General features: G+C 47.8%; 1 protein-coding gene across 5 annotated transcripts in view; it reads left to right on the top strand.

Moving 5' to 3' along the window:
* The first annotated feature begins 2,485 nt into the window (after positions 1-2,485).
* NFAT5 (nuclear factor of activated T cells 5) overlaps positions 2,486-14,707 on the top strand; it is a 58,445-nt gene continuing 46,223 nt past the window's right edge. For 3 of the 5 annotated variants that reach the window (XM_050311191.1, XM_050311189.1, XM_050311190.1), the window contains exon 1: positions 2,505-2,600. In XM_050311191.1, coding sequence (XP_050167148.1) covers positions 2,528-2,600 — 73 coding nt within the window. In that variant the 5' untranslated portion in view covers positions 2,505-2,527. Of the gene's footprint in view, positions 2,601-14,707 lie in introns of all 5 variants that reach the window. The other 2 variants (XM_050311188.1, XM_050311193.1) reach the window with 2 other exon arrangements.

Genomic DNA, 14,707 nt, shown 5'->3' with positions numbered 1-14,707 from the left:
GTGAATATAGCACAGTCTTGCGTAGTTTTCCCTGGATGCATCCCAAATGATTTGGGTTTGTAGTGCTGGTGTTAAGAGTAGCTCTCTCTTCTCTCACAGGACAGACATTCCTCCCTCGCTGGGCAGGGCTATCCCTGCGTGGCACAGGTGAATCCCCCTTCCCTCCAGGAGCTGGAAGGCAGGAGATTGCCAAAGGGGGGGAACCTTTCCCACAGCTCTCCTGAGTATGACTGCTCTGCAAAGAGCTGGAGAGAGACTTTGGACAAGGGCCTGGAGAGACAGGACAAGGGGGAATGGCTTCCCACTGCCAGAGGGCAGGGTTAGATGGGATATTGGGAAGAAATCCTTCCCTGTGAGGGTGTTGAGGCCCTGGCACAGGTTGCCCAGAGAAACTGTGGCTGCCCCATCCGTGGACATTTTGCTGAGGGACACAGTGATCACAGCAAACCCCTTTGGAAGATTTTTAACTTGGGATGACACTCATGCCTGGCTTGAAGTAAGTGAACAATGTAAGGGTGAGCAGTGCTAAACTGCCTGGAACAGCAGCAGAACTGGGTGTGCCCTAACAAGTGTTTCCAGGGAACAGGTTGGCTGCATCTCAGCTGTCACTGCCCAGGGAAGGGTCCTGGAGAGCTCCATGGCTTACCTTGGGCAGGGGATGCTCTCCAGGTGCACTGGTTGATGGACAGTGCCGAAATCTGAAGATGTGCTCGTGCTTCCTGGCCTCTCACCACGGGTGAAGTCAAGCGGAGGAGAGGAAAAGCCAGGACAGCTCTGGGATTAAAGCAGCTCATCTGCGATGAAAGAGAAGCTGACTTCAAATGCCACAGACCGCATGCCACGCAGCTGCCTCTGCTCTGCCAGGGCTGTGGAACCAGGAATGCTGTGCGTGTCCCACCCCGACCCCACGGGCACTGCCTGGGCACCCCGCGGGTGGGAGCACAATGGAACAGAGCTCCACGAACCAGCACGGCGGTGTCACAGGAGCGCGGTGGGATGGAGCTCCAGGAACCAGCAGTGCAGTGTCAAAGCACGGCAGTGTGATCAGACACCTGGTGAAGGCACTGGGGTGTCCATCCCACAGTATCCAACTGGCTGCCAGAGCACGGGGCTTGAGGGCTGGTCACCGGCTGTTGGGCTACGGCAAGTTTCAGGAAGCTGCCAAGGGGTTTTGGAGGGAGATTTTGCTGGGATCTGAGTGTGGACTGGCACAGGAGCTGGCAGCGGGAAGGACGGGAGCCAACCTTTTAGTGCCACAGGGAAACCGGAGCCCCTGCGGCACCAGAGGCACGCGGCAGCTGTTCACAGCTCCTTCCTCCTCCATTTTTCACAGCTTAAGCACTCCCCTGGCATCTCCATCGCACACAACCCCTCTTGCTTCTTATCCTTTCCCCACTTCCAAAGCAGATTTTGGACACTTTGGAAAAGTAACTGGACACCTTTCCTTACCTCCTGCCCCTTCTTACACCTTGTCAGGGAAAGGGACTCCCAAACCCACTCACGAGAACTTCTCAGAGCTCGTGTCGTCCCCATTCCCCACATCGGGGGCACTCATTTCTTAAGGCATCTGACACGGCTGTGCCAATGATAACGCACTGCTGACACTCCTTTGGTGTTTCCATGTTGTTTATTTGGAAACAGCTGGTTATTTTGGACAATGCTCACCAGTGGGTGTGATGACAGCTCTGCCGCGTGGGTTTCCATGGCAGAGTTCTGAAGGGGGATGGAGCCAGCCCTGATCCGCAGGGGGTCCTCTGACCCCCAGCCCCGGGCCAGCAGGGTCGGGCACAGCCCCGGCCACCAGAGTTGGTGCTGCCGCCCTCTCCCCGGGGGGCTCCGTGATCCTGGGGGCTTCCCTCACCGCAGGACTCCCATCCCGGCTCCTCACACTGCCGACGGCTCCCCTGTGGGTCCATCCCGGTTCCCTCACCCCGGGGTCTCCCTGGGGGACCATCTTCTCTACCCCCATTGCCGAGGGCTCCCTTCAGGGACCACCCCAGCTCCCCTCACCCCGGAGGGCTCCTGGGACGAACTTCCTTCATCCTGGAGGTTTCCCAGGATGGACCATCACGAGGCTCTCTCCGCTCCCAAGGGGCTCCCCTGAGGGCTCCCCTCACCCCGGGGTTCTCCCCACAGGGTCAATTCCCCCTCCCCGTTCCAGACTCTCCCCACACCCTGCTGCGCACGCGCGGCCGAGCCGCCCCCGCCGCTCTCCGCCCTCCCCCCCGCGCACGCGCGGAGCGGCCGCGCCGCCGCCGTTCCCCCGCCGGCCCCTCCCGTGGCCCGCGCATGCGCAGCGGGCTCGGAGCGGCGTCGGGCGCGCTCCGCTCACACCGGCCCCGCGCGCCGCCCGCTCCCGCCGCCCCGGCCCGCCCGCCCGCCCGGGCCCAGCGCAGCCCCGAGCGCGGCCCCGCCGCCGCCCTCCTGCCCGCTCCGCTCCGCTCCGCACCGCGGCGGAGGCAGCCGCGCCCCCGGCCCGGCCCCCTCCTCCCGCCGCCCCTCGCCCCTGCCGGGCCGCGGAGCTGCGATGCCCTCGGACTTCATTTCTCTGCTCAGCGCCGACCTCGACCTCGAGTCCCCCAAGTCGCTCTACTCCAAGGGTGAGTGATCGCGGGGGGGCCCGCGCCGGTATCGCAGCTCCCGCCGGGCCCGCGCCCCGGCCCCCGCGGGGCATCGCCCGCCCGCCGCCCCCGCTGCGGGATGCACGGCCGGAGGGGCCCCGGGGCCGCGCGGGGCCACCCCGGCTCCCCCGGCTCCCCCGGCCGCATTCCTGGCCCGGCCGCGGCCGCCGCAAGAATGTGTCCGGACAGGTTCCGGCGGCGGGGCCGGCGGCGGGGAGCTCGGCCTCGGGGTCCCGCCCGGGCCCCCCCGGCGCTGCCCCGGCCCGCGGGACGGGCACCCTCCGGCCTGGAGCGGCGACTAACGGGGAGCACGGCCGGGCCCTCCAGAGCCCCCCGTTAAAGCCTCCCGGGAACGGGGCTCGGCGGAACGGGGAGCTCGGAGGTTTGGGGTGGAAGTCCCTGGGTTGGGGTAAAACCGGGCACAGAGCTCGGCGTGGGGAGGGCGCGGGGTGACGGTACCGGCGGCTCGGAGCATCTCCGCGCGTTATCCCCGGGCACCGGCGGAGCAGGAGGTAAAGCGGCATCGGCTGTGGGGAGTCGAACCCGGAGGGGTTGGAGGGCCCTTAAGGGTAAATTAAATTAACACCTGCTTTCATAATATCCGAATTTGAGCTCTGACAAGTACACGAGAACAAGGACGAGTACATCAGGACAAGGGTTATGTACCACACGAGTTTCAGACTCATTTTCTGCTATTTAAAAGACTTGAAAGTCAGTACTAGTGGTTTGTGGTACTCGTAGTGTCTACTAGTAGTTTAACAAGTACTTTTTTGAACACATCTGCCCAGTACAGCTGGTGGGGGAGCAATTTTGGGCCTCTACAGCTGAAGAAATTAAAAGTCCCTTATTACCCTGAAGTGAAAGTTTAAACCAGTTTAATGTTGTTACGGGGAAAAATAAACTTTTTTAGGATTTTTGGAACTAGCTGTAGTATGGTCATTATCTCTGAGTTGTGCGTTGCTAGAGGTGAAGAAATAAAGACTTCAGTGAATCAAAGCACACCTTGGAAGCTTTCAAGCTGCTCAGAGTGATCTCGCTGTTTAATTGGTATCACCAATACCTTGTAAGTTTTCTTTAGGATGTTACTAGAGGGGTTCAAGACTCTCCAGTTACCCAACACGATGTATTGCAGTTGGTTTAAATCCTAGTGAGGGTAATAGGAGAAGTATTTTAAAACAGGGCAGTTCAATTAAAAATACAGGTGATAAACTCCATCACGGTTATCCTACAGGAAATTTGGGAAGTGTGCACCGTTAATTTGAAGCACATTGAAAATAAAAACACTCTGTGTAAGCCACAAAATTTCTTCAAGGACTCATGAATTGAGCAGAACTTTTGAACTGCCCAGTCTTCCTGTGAATTCTCAGTCTGTTTGGATTTGATGGAATGGTTGAATGCTTCAGGTGGGAAGAGGTCTCAAACTGATTAATCGAGTGCGTATTTTTCTTCCGGTGCGTGGCTGTGGGTTCAGAGCTGGAGGAGGTCGAGGGAAGGATGTTGTGGCTGAACTGAGCTGCTTGATCCAAGCAAGGAGCCCTGACAGCGTTGTATAAATCAGAGAATGGTTACAAAGAGGTTAAGGCAAGGTTTGCTTTTTGTGTATTGTCATAATAAAAGATCAGGAAGGTGATAACTTGAAAAGCAATTTAAACTTCAGAGCTAATGATTACACTTTTTGAGAATGGATAATGAAGCAATTGTGAGGTATACTGGTATGATTTTAGCTGGATCTAGGAAAAGGTGTTGGTGGTTCTTTGACTGATGAGAACACACTTCAGTGGGCCTTTTTTTCTTCCTAGATAGATATGGATGAACTCACCCTGTGGACAAGTGCTCTGGCTCAGGGTACGAGCACAACTGATGAGATAAAGGGAAAGGTCTGAACACAGCGAGAGAACCACAACTATGCATTTATGATGAGGGTGTGTTAGAGCGAGTACTTTCTCATAACTGCTCTGCTTTTAGCAGTGCAGGCGCCTGGGGGCTGAGTCCAGCCCCAGGTTGAACTGGGGCCAGTCCCTTTTCCTCTGGATCGCATTCCTGTGCCCTGAGGATGGTTGTGGTTGGCGATAGGAGCCCTGGGAGTCATCAGGGACAGTCCTGGGGTGTTTTGGGAGCACAGAGATGATGAGAGAGGCTGAGGTTGGGGTGGTCTGGGGAGTTACAGGGGTTTCTGACATAGGAACTTCAGTTTATTGTAGTTAAAGTGGCAGAGTCTGCATACACTGATTAAAAAAAGCAAGGTTACGTTTGGAAACCCAGTGAATGAAGGTTTTTGTAGTGCAGTTTTTTTATAGTATATTTTGTGCCGTTCTCTGGTCAGGCTGGCTTACGTCATCAGCCTGTCCCTGTGCCATGTGTTGAAGTTTTGGCTTCCACGACCATCTCAGTTAGGATTTTTGTTTTCATATTCATTAAAAAACATTAAGCAAAACTCTAAAAGCACCCATACCTCAGTTGAAGTGGCGATGTGAGTCCTTAATTTAAACTCTGATCTGCTAACTCGTTGAGTCATTTCATTTATGCGTAGCTTGGGACAGGGAGTATTTTCTTTGAGTATCTAAATACTTCATCTTCCAGTTTTTGCCCTTGTGGATGTTCCAGGAGCAGTTCCAGGCAGAATGAATTCCCACGTGCACAGTTCAAGCTCTCGTGTCCCCCGTCCTTTCCTTGTGGCTGCGCTCACGCCAACACTGACGTGGCCACAGTGAGCTGGACTGGGGAGCTGATCATGTTAAAATTAACTCAACTTCTCCCTTATTCCTTCCCAAAGGAGAAGGGGAGGAGAAATGCTGATTTTTAACTGGGTGAGTAGCCCGTGTTTGCTGTGGGTCTTCATGAATGGCTCATGCTGACTCAAGGAAGGGACATGTGGCAACTGGCTGTGGGGAAGGGTGGGACTGGTTCTTTCAGCAGCTTATATTGGCTTAAAATGATAGTAAAGCTGTTCTTAACTTGCAGGCCTCTGGAATAGGATTTATAAATGTTTTATGTATTGATTATAGCTGTTAAAAATGAAAGAAATGGGAAGTGTGGATTCCAAGGCCTGTTGCTGGAGCTCATCACGCAGCTCCCGAGGAACTGACTCGTGTGAGGGACTAAAACCAAACTTTAATGTATAATCAATATTAAATAATGTATAATCAATTAAAAAATGCTTTGTAACCATTGCAGAAGGCTGGCGTTTCCTGATAAGAAGTTAACGGAGATACAAAAAAGAATGCACCACCTCATGCAGAAAATATTTAGGCTTTAGTATGTTTCTTTCCCATCTTTACATAACACACTGTCATTTTTGGAATAAACCAACCCAAATGTGCATACAGATTAGTAATGTAGTAGAAAAATCACCAGAGCATAAAACGTAAAACCTCGAGGCTGGTTGTCCTGTGTTTGGGTATCATCTGCAACATTCAAATAGAGCAAAGTTAGCTCTTCGTTGGCAACAGGCAGAGGTGAAAACCTGTAATTAAAGCATCTCATCAGATGTCAGGTACCAAATCTGATTAAACATGGGATTAATTTAGCTAATACATTCATTTTGAATTACACAATAATGTGTGTGTACTAATGAAATGGCATTTTTGCACTGCAGCAAGTGCCATCAGAAGTTTTTATTTATCTCTCCAGATTTTGCTTTCCACAGCTGAGTGACTGTAAAACTCTGAGACTTCCTGGAATTTGGAAGCAACAAGAAGAATGTTAGTATTCTGATAAATAGCTCTTTTGCCCTAAAAACGTCATATAACCAAAACTCAATTTTTCTACATGCTTAAATGTGAACTGACTGTAATCCACTTGTGGGTGCTGGGAATTTGGGATACAACACGTGGGATTTGGTGAGTTTCTTTTTTTCTGCCAGAACTTTTTTCTTCCCATGATCCCAGGGATAACATTGGTCAAAGACAGCGACTGAATTATCAAAGAGGGATGGAAGAGATGCCTTATAAAAATAGTTAGTTTTGAACTTTCAAGCTTGTATTAGCAGGGTTTAAGAATAGAAATCAGACTTGGCTTCTTTTTGCAGCAATTTTTATCTTCTTTTGTAACTGGTAGAAGGTGCCATGGTGGACTGTGCTGAGTGTTCTGTGAGGGATGGATTCATACATCCACCACTTGCAACTCTTCCAGCTGCCCCTGGGATATTCTGACTTAAGTCAACTGAAGTGGATTTGACCAAAGTTCCTTAAATTCTACGTCAGCCTCAGAAATGTCCTTTTCTCCTTGGAATCTTACTTGTTTATTTGCTTTAGAAACAAAACTCTGCTGCAAGATGATTGTGGTGCTGGGGGTAGGGGAGGATTGTGAATTCACAGCTTTCCACGGTGTAATTTGAATAATCCGGTGGCAGAGCTGCCTGAACAGCCCCTTTCCCCGCCGTCTGTTCTCACCCATGGACTGTGCTCTGAACCGTGCCAGCACAATTGTTGTTTGTGGTTGGGAGATGAATGGGACTGGGAAGCTGATCTAGAATGGGAATATTGTACTTCTGATCGGATTTTCTCGCATTGTTCTGCTTCCTGGTCTAGTTACTGTGCAGCTGCACAAACAGTGGTGTCACGGCAGGAAAGGGGGTCTGGAGCACTGGGATTAAATTGAGGTGGGAGCAGATGAGGTAGAACTGCTGAACTGGCTCGGCCATGGGAAGAAACGCTCCAATGCTCCTCATGTTGTGCCTTCTGTAGCATTTGCTGAGCCTGTGCTCTTGTGCTGAGACCAGGAAAGCAGGATTTCTGCTGGGGCTGGGTTCTTGGGAATTGGTGAGGGAATCTATTTCTGGAGCTTGGAGAGCTAGGCAGGACACTACAACACCTCCTGCTGCAGGTGTGGGTGGAGGAGTGTGAGACTGCTCCTGTCTGGGGTTCTCCCATGCTTCCCTACTTGCACCTGAGTGTAAATCATAGAATTGTCAAGGTTGGAAAAGACCTTTAAGACAGTCAAGTCCAACCATCAGTCAGGACCACCACCATGGTCATCACTAACCATGTCCCCAAGTGCCATATCCATGCAGTTTTGAACACTCCACACCACTGCCCTGGGCAGCCTGTGTTAGGGCTGACAGCCCTTTTCAGGAAGAAATGTGTGGATCAAGGAGTAGGGAAATTAAGAGGAATTAAATAAGCTTTTTCTTTGGTTCTAAGAGTAGTTGGGTTTGTTAGTATCGGTTTTACTCATTTTGGATACTTCATGCAGTTCTATGAAAGTTGTAGTTTTTCCTGTTAGAGAGTTTCCATACATTTATCGATTCTTTCATCCCTGGAACTGTTGGAAGTTCATTTTGGATGGGGCTTGGAGCAACCTGTCTAGTGGAAAGCGTCCCTGCCCATGGCAGGGGGTGGAATGAGATGAGCTCTAAGGTCCCTTTCTATCCAAACCATTCCATGGGTCTGTGATTCTTCACTGCAGTTTAATGTTGTCAAGAAGTAGAATTTTCTCATCCTACATTTGAGATTGTAGGTTAAGATTTTTCATTTTTTATGAAGCATCTTATCTTTATTTATAAGTTTTCAACAGCACAGTTACCTTCTGGGATCTCTTGACTAAAAATGGTTGTCAGCCTGGAGACTTGATCTGGTTTTTGCACTGGTACCTGGGTTATGTAGTTTTATTTGAAAATGTATTTCACAGAAGCATTTAGGTTGGAAAAGACCTCGAGGATCATAGAGTGCAACTTTTGAATGATCCCCACCTTGTCAACTGTCAACTTGACTGAGTGCTGTGTCCAGCCGTTCCTTGAACGCCTCCAGGGATGGTGACAATGAATGAGAAATAATATGAATAATACAATATGAATAATACTTCGTTTTATACAAAAAGGCAATGGCCTGAGCTCATTTTGAGGTGTGGAAGTGCTGATAAACCCCAGCAGGACTTGGTGAGTGGCCAAAGTGCAGGTGAAGTCAGATGTGTGGTCGTGTCTGTGCACTTACTGCATTTGTTATCTCTGTGTGTATGGAAAGAGCAAACTGAGGAGGTTGAATATCCAGATGAGTTTTGGCTTTCTCATTCGCAATTATTTTAGGATCTGACTGAAATGAACTCTCAGACCTAACCTGGAACAAACTCTCCAACCCAACCTAGTAATAATTAGCAGGTGCTAATGGACACGAGTACAATCTTGAGTAACTGCTGTTTGCAAAGCAAGCAGTGCTTCAGCAGCGTTTGAAATGTAAATGTCCAACTTCAGGGACCTTATTTTACTATGTTGTGTAGCCCTGAGGTATCTGTGAGGTGAATATCCCTGCAAGGACTGAGGAATGTTGCCACTATTTACATAAATACGCTCTGTAAATTGTTCTCAATTCCCCTCCATGACTTATCCCTCCAGCACTTGGAATGGTTTTATGGTTGCTTTGTAAATAGTCGGAAAGGATTTGGGATCACCTTACAAAGTTTATAAAACTGATGTGATGTGCTGAGGTAATGCAGAGTTTTGATCCTAAAAGCAGGTTTGAGTTGTGATGAGGCTCAGGAGGTTTGGAAAACAGGGAAGGTGGACAGTGGTTCCTGCTGATGCCCAGACAAGATGAAGATATGGGGGAGTGAGATTTAAAGAAGTCCTAGAAGTTTTCAAATGTTAGAATTTCCATTCCCTTTCAGAAAAAGTGACACGACTTCCATTTAGTTCAGACTCTCATTGTCTGGAGGCCTGACTTTTTTTGTGTGTGTGTGGATTCACTCAGCAGAAGAATCAGTGAGTTTGGACAGGAGCACTATGAGACAATTGGGAATAATCATCCACAGGTTCAGAGCTGCTGTTAACTGGGTCAGTTTCCTGCCTCTGCAGTGAGAATCCTTTGTATGGACGAGTGTAAATTCTTACTATTTGGGGGACAGTGGGAGTATCTGGACTCTGGCTCAGACCTTTTTTGACTCTTGATTTGAAATTGGGTTTGTTTTTTTGACTCCATAGTCCAGTTGTATACATGGTGAAGAAATATTTCTTGTCTTCCATTGAGTTTACTCTCTCATCAGTGTAGTATTAGGAATGAGGAGGTCTCCTGGTAATATTTGAGTATTCTTTGTTTCTTAGGGAAGAAAAAGGGTGGCTTTGCTTGGAATGTGTATTCCTATTAAAGCAGATTTACTGAGGAATTTATAATTACAGTTCCTAATGGTCTTGGTTTTATCTCATAAGTAAATGCTGCAGAGCTCAGGAATTGGGCTCAAGTTAAACTTCTGAAACCAGTCAGATGTCCCAGTTGTGGGAGAGGAACTGGATGAGTCTCATGGAGGCAGTGCCAGCTCTGTCACAGTCCTTGAGGCTGGCAGGGACCTCCTGAGACCTTTCAAAAGGGACTTACACTTGTTTATCATGAGGATGTTCCTTCGATAGTGACTTTTTGACCATTCCTGGAGTTCTGTGCTCCAAGCACACTCAGCATCTTCATCAGTTTTCAACTCCTCTCTTCATGTCAGCAACAGAGAAAGATCTTCTCTCATCTCCTGTCAGTGAGTGTGAGCAGTGCCCGGCCTTAGCAGGTGTGCAAGTCTCATCTGGCAGTAAATCCTACCTTGCTTTTTTTTTCAGGGCATCTGAATTCTAGCTGGTGCCATCTGCCTTGCCTTGAAACCCGAACTGCGCTGGAGCTTTAATCAGATGGGAAAATAGTTTAGTTTCTTATTTTGTGGTCTGAAAGGATTGAGTTTAAGCTTCAGTAATACAGTTATTTGCTGCTACTTGAATGAAAATGGTGCTTTTGAAGGTGTGGTAGTGAGGAAGATTATGTTGGTTAGAGCACATTTGGGTGCTCCTCACCGTGTAGGTATTTTAATGCATTAACACAATAGCAAAAAAATTCTTTTAGGAAGATCAGTGCTCCTGAACCAGAGAGTCTACAGGCTCCCATAGACCAGGGAGTGAGTCTGTAGCTGATTGTCACCATTTGGAAGGTGTTATAATAGAAATATTCTTCTAAACTTCCTGTAAACCTTTGCCTTTAGTTTGATGCTGTCAGAGCAGCAGTGGGTTATTCCATATGTAGTTTGATTTGTTACAACTACCCTTAGGTTTTAGGAATTTAGCAGTTCCAGAGCAGTTCCACCACTGATTCCTTCATTGCTACCTCCTGATTCTATTGGGATTTTAGCTCTGTAGTGCAGCAGAGAATCTTTTATCCACATTTTGCCGTTAAATGTCTGACTTAAGTTCCCACTTGTCTCCCAAGGCCCATGTATTTGGAGAAGAACTTACTTAATGCCTTGAAAACCTGTTTTTGCAAACAACTTACATGCTTATTTCCCTGAGGAATCCCTTCTGGGCCATATCCCACAGGTTTACCTGAGTATGCTCCTCATGTGCCTGATCAGTTGGTCTGTTGGAAGTGTGTTAGAGGTGTCAGGATTTCATCAGAGCTCTGTTTAACTGTACCAAGGAGTGGTGTTTGTTAAACATCATCTTTGTTTTTAAAATTAATGTTTATCATCAAACACAGCTGAATTAGAAGTAGAAAGCAAAGTGATAGTAGGAAGCACAAATATTTCTCTGTTTTGGTGATGAAAGAAAATACCTTTTAATGGCAGTGTCTGACTAATGGGAGTGAAGGGAGTGAGGTGTGAAGGTGGTTTGTGGGCTCCAGATGCTCAATATTGCATTAGGAGTCACTAGGATAGGTCAGGTCTCATGAACACAGCCTGTACACTCAGGTTTATAATGAAAACCTGAAGCCAGGGGATGGTTGCAATGTGTTGGAAGTCTCTCAGATGCCTTTTATTTTTCACATCAAATACCACAGTAGTGCTTCTAAAGAAAGAAGTGCCCGTATTTTTCATTGCCACTGTTGCATTTCTTGTTCCACAGCAAATGTAAGAGGTGACAAAACCAGCCCCATCAGAAAAAATGGTGCAGACTTGAAAAGGCTGAGAAATTTTGTTCTGAGACAATAGTACACTGCAGATCAGGTGGATTCTGAATTCGTGTGTGTGTCCCTGAATTCGATGGTGCATTGCTCCTAAGGAACTGCCTGATTACCTCTGTGTTTCTGGTGAACTTTGATTTTTGAAACAACACCAGTGTTTTAAATGGGTTGATAAAGAGCTATTATTATAGCTCTTAAATAGGTTGATAAAGAACTATTATTGATATTCTTTGGTCGCACAGTGTTTGGGTTTCTTTGAACATTTCAAGGCCAAGTTGGACGGGGCTTGGGGCAATGTGGTCTAGTGGAAGGTGTCTCTGCCCATGGGGGTTGGAACAAGATGAGGTTTAAGGTCCCTTCCAACCCAAACCATACTGTGATTCCATGATTCTCTGCTCATGTACCTGCAAGGCTGTCAGCCCTTAGTTGTGCTGTGTTGTCCTGTCCACAGTGGTATTGTAGGAGTATTTTTGAGTTCTTGGGGTTTTTGTCTGGAGTTTACAGCTGCATAGGACAGACATTTCAGTAAATCATTACTGGTCCATTCCTTGAAGTGACAATTCCTAAATAATGTTGTTCTCTCTTTCTGAGATGTGTAAAATTGGATGCAAACAAGATCCAGGATTTATACTGCCCGTCTACATTTATAAAAGTCCTCTTTGAGCTGTGAATGGGGATGACTGAAACACGGCCAGGAAAGCTTTATTTGACATTTGGAAGAATGCCATAAATAGAATTCAGCTAACACATGCCTTTGTCAGTTGTTGAAATTCAACTTTAAAAGGATTAATTTCTCAACCCTACCCTGCTGTGCAGAATCCTGAATATTGAGATTAGCAGCTTTTCTGAAGGTTGGTGGGATACTGCAGGAGCTGATTCTTGTTCAGTTATGAATTGCTTGTAAAATTGCCTTTTTAATACTGGCATTTTTGGTACTAAGACTTGTCCTTCAAAAAAATGCGAGAAACAACTTTTGGCTTTGATTTTTATTTTGAAGTACCAGAAATAATGATACTGTGGAATTGTACAAGGCCAGGTTGGGTAGGACTTGATTTAGTGGAATGTGTCCCTGGCCGTGGCAGGGGGGTAGAATGAGATGAGCTTTAAGGTCCCTCCCAACCCAGACCTTTCCATGATTCTATGATATTACAGCTGTGATCAAATTTTAATGACTTCAGTCATTAATAATATATTACTGGTCATCTTTCTGTAAACCAGAAGTGTCCCTTTCAGCAAACTCCTCTCTCCTTCACTGACATACTATAATGTGCATTTCGGGCAGTAGCAGCATTTGCAGGCAAGATTTGGATTTTAGTGCCCAGTGGTACGTCATCAGCATGGAGTGCTCAGATCCTCTGCTGATTCTTCACAGAGTGGAGCTGCACCAACATCAGCTCTGTAATCCTGCAGTTTTCCAGCACAGGCAGCACTGTGGCATCTGCCTTTCCCTACGCGCGCGTGAAGCCTGTTGGTTTAGGGGTTGCTGCTTTTGTCTGAAGCCAGGGGGAACTGGAAGGAAGATTTTCTGTTTGGCTGTGTAAAACATCCTTGTGTACACTGCAGTTCCTTTGAAAAGCTGCCACTGTTGCTGTAGCAGCAATCCAACCCTGCCAGGGCTGACAATAACAGGAGCGCCGGCGGGAGGACCTGCTTCCAGTCTTTGACTGCTCCACATCGGCAGATACGCTGGGGATACCTGGCAGGTGGAGGGAATAGTGCTCTGTAGTTTGTTCCCTCTGTCAAGTGAAGGTGACAGACCTTCATCTGGGAGCTGTGTGGAATACCATGGGCAGCAGTGGGGAGTTAGCACATGTAAATGTCTCCAGGAACAGAAGGAATTAGTTTCTATGTATTTTAGGTTGCATGCTCAATTTGAACTGTGTCCTGTGTTTAATCATATTCTGAGACATTCTCAAAAATATGAAATGAATGCAATGTTTAGTAAGTGTTACCCAGAGGATTGGGCACTGTGTAAGATAGATTGGACTGGGAGCCTTGGGAGTTATGCTCTTACTACGACTCAGCTTCTACTCCTGCAAAAATAGGAGTGATCAGAGCAGTAACTCTTTAAAATGTTTTAGGGTGTCTGCATGAAGACTGTTGAGTAGTGTCTGCTGTCCTCCTGCTCAGCCTCACTACGTATGGGCTGCTCTTTGCTCTCTGGCTTTTGCCATGCAGTTACACAACAAGTGTCACAGAATCCCAGACTGGTTTGATTGGAAGGGACCTCAAAGCTCATCTTGTCCCACCCCCTGCCATGGGCAGGGACACCTTCCACTGTCCCACGTTGCTCCAAGCCCCGTCCAACCTGGCCTTGGACACTTTCAGGGATGAGGCAGCCACAGCTTCTCTGAGCAACCTTTGCCAGGGCCCTACCACCCTCCCAGGGAGGGATTCCTTCCCAATATCCCATCTAAATCTATATCCTTAGGGTTTAGTGGGACTTAGCAGTCCTGGGTTAATAGTTGGTCTCAATGATCTTAAAGGTCTTTTCCAACCTTAGTGATTCTGTGATTCTTTGAACAGTCACTATATTTTATCTATTCTATGTAAGCTCAAGCAGGGTTTTCCCCTTTTGCTCCGTGTGAAACCTAAACCTGTTTTCAGGGCTCTTTGCCTCCTTTTCCCTGCTGCTGAGCACATGATGATGAGTCTAGTGAAGTTGCAAAGATTTTAGGAAATGCAGGAGCTATGATAGTCTGTAATATGTCCTAAATCCTCTCTTGACAGATACAGAACAAAAGCTGATCTACTCTTTGTTGTGTGTTCTTTCCTTCCTCCAGATCTTTTTTTGTCACTTTATAATATAAAATCTCTGCTGTCCCTTAAGCAGAGCTACCATGGCCTGCAGTTGGGGTGGGTGACTCTCACTTCTGCAAGTGAGAGTTTGGATCTCCTACAGAGTACTCAGAAAAGCCAACCAAATTAAAAAACAGGAAAAAGCCCAAACCCCAACAACAACAAACCCGCCGCACTGGAGTAGGAAGTGCTTTAGTGGTCACTGACCCGTCTGGGCTGTGCCTGTCTCAGTCTGTTTCTGTTCTGGTTTATGCACTGGGCTCTCTGTCTCTTGTAGTTGCCTTTCTCAGACTCTCAGAGCTTCCTCTGTTGAGCTTCTTAGTGAATCCTTGTTATCCTGCTTTGGCTTCCATCTGCACAGTCCCTGTGCCAGCCCTGTCACCGGCATTGCCATCTCAGGGGGCTGCAGTCTCTGAGTGTTCCACAGGC

This window comes from Myiozetetes cayanensis, unplaced genomic scaffold, assembly GCF_022539395.1.
Source record: "Myiozetetes cayanensis isolate MyiCay16 unplaced genomic scaffold, myiCay2020 scf16, whole genome shotgun sequence".
Taxonomy (NCBI): domain Eukaryota; kingdom Metazoa; phylum Chordata; class Aves; order Passeriformes; family Tyrannidae; genus Myiozetetes; species Myiozetetes cayanensis.
This window is presented reverse-complemented; position numbering and strand designations above follow the sequence as displayed.